General features: G+C 44.3%; 1 protein-coding gene across 1 annotated transcript; it reads left to right on the forward strand.

Moving 5' to 3' along the window:
- Positions 1–2,725: 2,725 nt before the first annotated feature.
- On the forward strand, positions 2,726–4,038 carry LOC307181024 (peptidyl-prolyl cis-trans isomerase D-like; the record flags this gene model as incomplete). The annotated part of the gene is made up of 2 exons (XM_079911772.1): positions 2,726–3,051; positions 3,216–4,038. The coding sequence occupies 2 exons, from the start codon at positions 2,726–2,728 to the stop codon at positions 4,009–4,011; spliced, it is 1,122 nt and encodes a 373-aa protein (XP_079767898.1). The 3' UTR covers positions 4,012–4,038.
- Positions 4,039–4,293: the final 255 nt, after the last annotated feature.

A 4,293-nucleotide genomic window follows, 5' to 3' on the forward strand; every position in this document is an offset into this window, starting at 1 on the left:
ATTTACAGAAATAGTTGGGAGTATGACTTCATGGATTCCAGAAAGAACAAACATACTTTACCTTTGCAGGGGAGTGTTTTCACAGAGAACGGTAAATGATCATTCTCAAAGTACTATTTGGGTCGGTTGAGAGAATCTCTCCTTATTTCATGAGAAACTGAGGCTCAGAGGAGTTAAAGCCTTGCCCAAAGCCATATGTCTTGTAGAATATGGCTGCTCGGTATCTTTCTTTCTTATCCAAGTCAGTAGTGGAACAAATGGTCATTCTTCCGTAACTGTTGTTTTTCTCTTCCTCCTTGTCCTTTCTGTCTTCTCCCAACTTAACAGCCAGGCCTGGGGTAACGTCTAACAACAAAGTTCCTTTGTGCTCACAGGTTTTTTGCTTATGGTATCAGTGAGGCACCTTGCCCTGCAGATAAAGAGTATCTTTTTAAAGATAAAGAGTTTTTCCACCTTTCTCCTTGCCTATCCTTTTTTTTTTTTTTTTGCGGTACCGGGGCCTCTCACTGTTGTGGCCTCTCCTGTTGCGGAGCACAGGCTCCGGACGTGCAGGCTCAGCAGCCATGGCTCACGGGCCCAGCCGCTCCGCAGCACATGGGATCTTCCCGGACTGGGGCACGAACCCGTGTCCCCTGCATCGGCAGGCGGACTCTCAACCACTGCGCCACCAGGGAAGCCCTTGCCTATCCTATTATATCAAGGAACAGTAGTAGACAGTTCACTTTCTCAAGGCCACCATACATTGCTAACTTCCCGACGACTGACGTTGGGATTTTCCTCACCTCAGTCTTGTCTTACAGTGCATGTCCTATAAAAGCAGAATTGTGGCAGGTGCTCACAGCTGAACCAGCACTTGAATACATATGGCACCTTTCCCTAAACCTTGAGTGGCAGGCTCCCTGGGACTCCCTGGGTGGTGTTCCATTAACCATTAACCTTTATGCAATTTTCATTACTTCCCCCTGATCAGCTCACAAATGTGGTCAAGAAAGGCTTGCTTTGTTTGTAAGAGGGGAGTTGTTTTCTTCTCATGTTTGGAGCATCTGTGTATGTCTGATATGCTGAAGCCACCTGCCTCCCCTTCAGTTTTATCTTGTGGAAATATGATTATTTAATATTTTACACAGATTCAAAGTCTTTATCCAAATATCATCTCTGACATCTATCTTATTCCATCCATTCTATTGTAGCACATTACATATGTATACCTAGTGGAATTTCAATTCCACTAGGACCTGGATTCCTCCAGATGGATATAGCAATTTTGAAGTGCACAGGGGAGAGTGTCTATCACTGGAAAGTATCAGGGTGGGAGTGGGGAGAAACTAAGGGGATGATGAATCAGTAGAAAGCCTAGTGGATAGAGTGCCTCTGTCAGCCTTCCATCTATGCTCTTGAGTCTACAAATTCTGTCCTTCTTAGGAAATTGATCTGCACGCTTTTGCTCCTAATTGTTAATGGACTACATAGCAAGCATGGTATAAGTATCTCCCTTTCTCTATTTGTACTAAGAAGTCCTTTCTGTCTTAAATACCTGTAGAAATCTTGGTGGCGGAGGGGCCTGTAAGATAAGGCTGTCTTTAACCCCCTTACTAAGACTCAGGCTGTTTGGTTTTAATCCTAGGATTCTGGGACTGCTTCTCTTCACGTTGGAATAGAGCAGTCCCGATGTAGCCTGAGCAAATGGCATGGACAGGTGAATATGTGCTCAGGTGATCTTCAGCCAGAATAACAACTCCGCCAAGAATTAGTCAGAGTCCTATTGCTTATGGACAAAGAAGGATCAAAATGGAATCATCCAGAAGCTCTGAATAGCCTCGCAACAGGATGACTCAATAAGAGCATATTGGGTTTTGGAGCCAACATTTTGGAAGTTGGGCATTAAAACTGAATGAAGGTTCGGCATTTGTGAGCTGGGGCAGTCACTTACTGCAGTGCATTGTGCTGATTGCAGGGAAAAGTTGATGGTGACAGCATGCTACCTTTCCCTTCTAATTGGCAGACAAAAGCATCAAAGAATAAATAAATATCACTGAGCCAGCTTGGAACTTACTGAACAGGAATTGCCCAAAAGAATGGAGGAGAAAACAGGCAAGGTTTCACCCAATTCATTCTCTGCTATGTTACTGTAAGTCCAGGTGGGCAGTATTAGTGTAGCGGGTATGGAAATGGATTGTTCATGTTGACATGTGGTACTGTGAGATACCATGAGAATTCTCCAACTTAGAATCAAGCCAGCATTCATTAAAGACAACTGGAGAATCTTTTTCAGCAGGCCGAAAAAAACAATCTGTGCTCCTGCCAAAGAGTTGTTAAATACACCTGCCCTGCTGGTGAATGAAGCAAATCTCGATGGACTGCCAGGCTTCTGACTAATTTATCACATGATAGAGCTGATAGAGGAGGAATCATAGCTGAATGGGAATACAGAGATGTTGGGCTGTGTCCACATTGACAGCTCAACTAACTAAAGCATTTGCTTTGCAAGTAGCAAGGTTAGTTGGTACTATCTTAATAGTCCAAATGTTTGCTTTAAAAATTGAAGTGGGCCGGTGACGGCGGAAGTCGGGAGGTGACGCCAGAAGTTGGGCCGCGGATTGTGAACCCCCGTCGGAAGCGTCTCGCCAGCGCTGCCGTTCTTGGCAGACGGAGCGACTTGGGGGTTCGGGCTGCGCGGCGGCCATGGGGTGTTCCCAGGCGCTCGGGAACGCATCTGCGGGCCACAATGTCGCACCCGTCCCCCCAAGCTAAGCCCTCCAACCCCAGTAACCCCCAAGTCTTCTTCGACGTGGACATAGGAGGGGAGCAAGTTGGTCGAAATGCCTTGGAATTGTTTGCAGATATTGTACCCAAAACTGCAGAAAAATTTCGTATGTTGTGTACAGGAGAAGAAGGCATTGGACCCACCACTGGGAAACCTCTCCATTTCAAAGGATGCCCTTTCCATCGAATTATTAAGAAATTTATGATTCAGGGTGGAAACTTCTCAAATCAGAATGGGACAGGTGGAGAAAGTATTTATGGTGAAAAATTTGAAGATGAAAATTTCCATTAGAAGAGCAACAAAACCATTGCTAATGTCCGGAATGTCAGGGGATTTGCCAACTAGCAGACCTGGTTAATGTCCAGGCTCCTAAAGGACATTAGTGGTGCCTGTGCCTTCTTATCTTCATTGTTCCAAGATGTCCCCATCGGGGTATGTTGCACCATTCAAGTTATAAGAATGGACATCATGATAAAGAGGGATTACTGAGCATGGCAAATGCAGGCAGCAACACAAACGGCTCTCAGTTCTTCATCACCACGGTTCCAACTCCTCACTTGGATGGGAAACACGTGGTGTTTGGCCAAGTGATTAAAGGAATGGGTGTGGCAAGGATTCTGGAAAATGTGGAGGTGAAAGGTGAGAAACCTGCCAAATTGTACGTTATTGCAGAATGCGGAGAACTGAAGGAAGGGGATGATTGGGGAATATTCCCAAAGGATGGATCTGGTGACAGTCATCCAGACTTCCCAGAGGATGCAGACATAGATTTAAAAGATGTAGATAAAATTTTACTAGTAACGGAAGACTTAAAAAACATTGGAAATACTTGTTTCAAATCCCAGAACTGGGAGATGGCCATTAAAAAATACACAAAAGTTTTAAGGTATGTGGAAGGCTCGAAGGCTGCTACTGAGAACGCAAGTGGAGCAAAGCTGCAGCCTGTCACTTTGAGCTGCGGGCTGAATATCGGCGCCTGGAAACTGAAGATGTCTGATTGGCAGGGAGCAGTCGACAGTTGTTTGGAGGCCCTTGAAATAGATCCAGCAAATACCAAAGCACTGTACCGTAGAGCCCAAGGATGGCAAGGACTAAAAGAATACGATCGAGCATTGGCTGATCTTAAGAAAGCTCAGGAGATTGCACCAGAGGATAAAGCTATCCAGGCAGAATTGCTGAGAGTCAAGCAAAAGATAAAGGCACAGAAAGATAAAGAGAAGGCACCTTATGCAAAAATGTTTGCTTAATAAGGAATTCAGTTTTGCTTAAGTATGCATTGATTGTATAAAGCGAATAAGACAATTTAAGGATTTTGTCTATTATGTATGATCCCTAATGTGATCCCTCTGAGACTTCAGTTCCCATTGTTTACAGTCTAGGAATACGTAGGGATTCACTCTTAATAGACCAGTGTCACAAAATATGGTGAAATTGATTTCATTTTAAATGGCTGTCTGCATTACTCACAAAGCATAATGGTGTCCAGCGTATTTTAAACTCCTAGATACATCTTGTTTGAATAAACAGAT

The sequence above is a fragment of the Stenella coeruleoalba genome, assembly GCF_951394435.1.
Source record: "Stenella coeruleoalba genome assembly, chromosome: X".
NCBI lineage: Eukaryota > Metazoa > Chordata > Mammalia > Artiodactyla > Delphinidae > Stenella > Stenella coeruleoalba.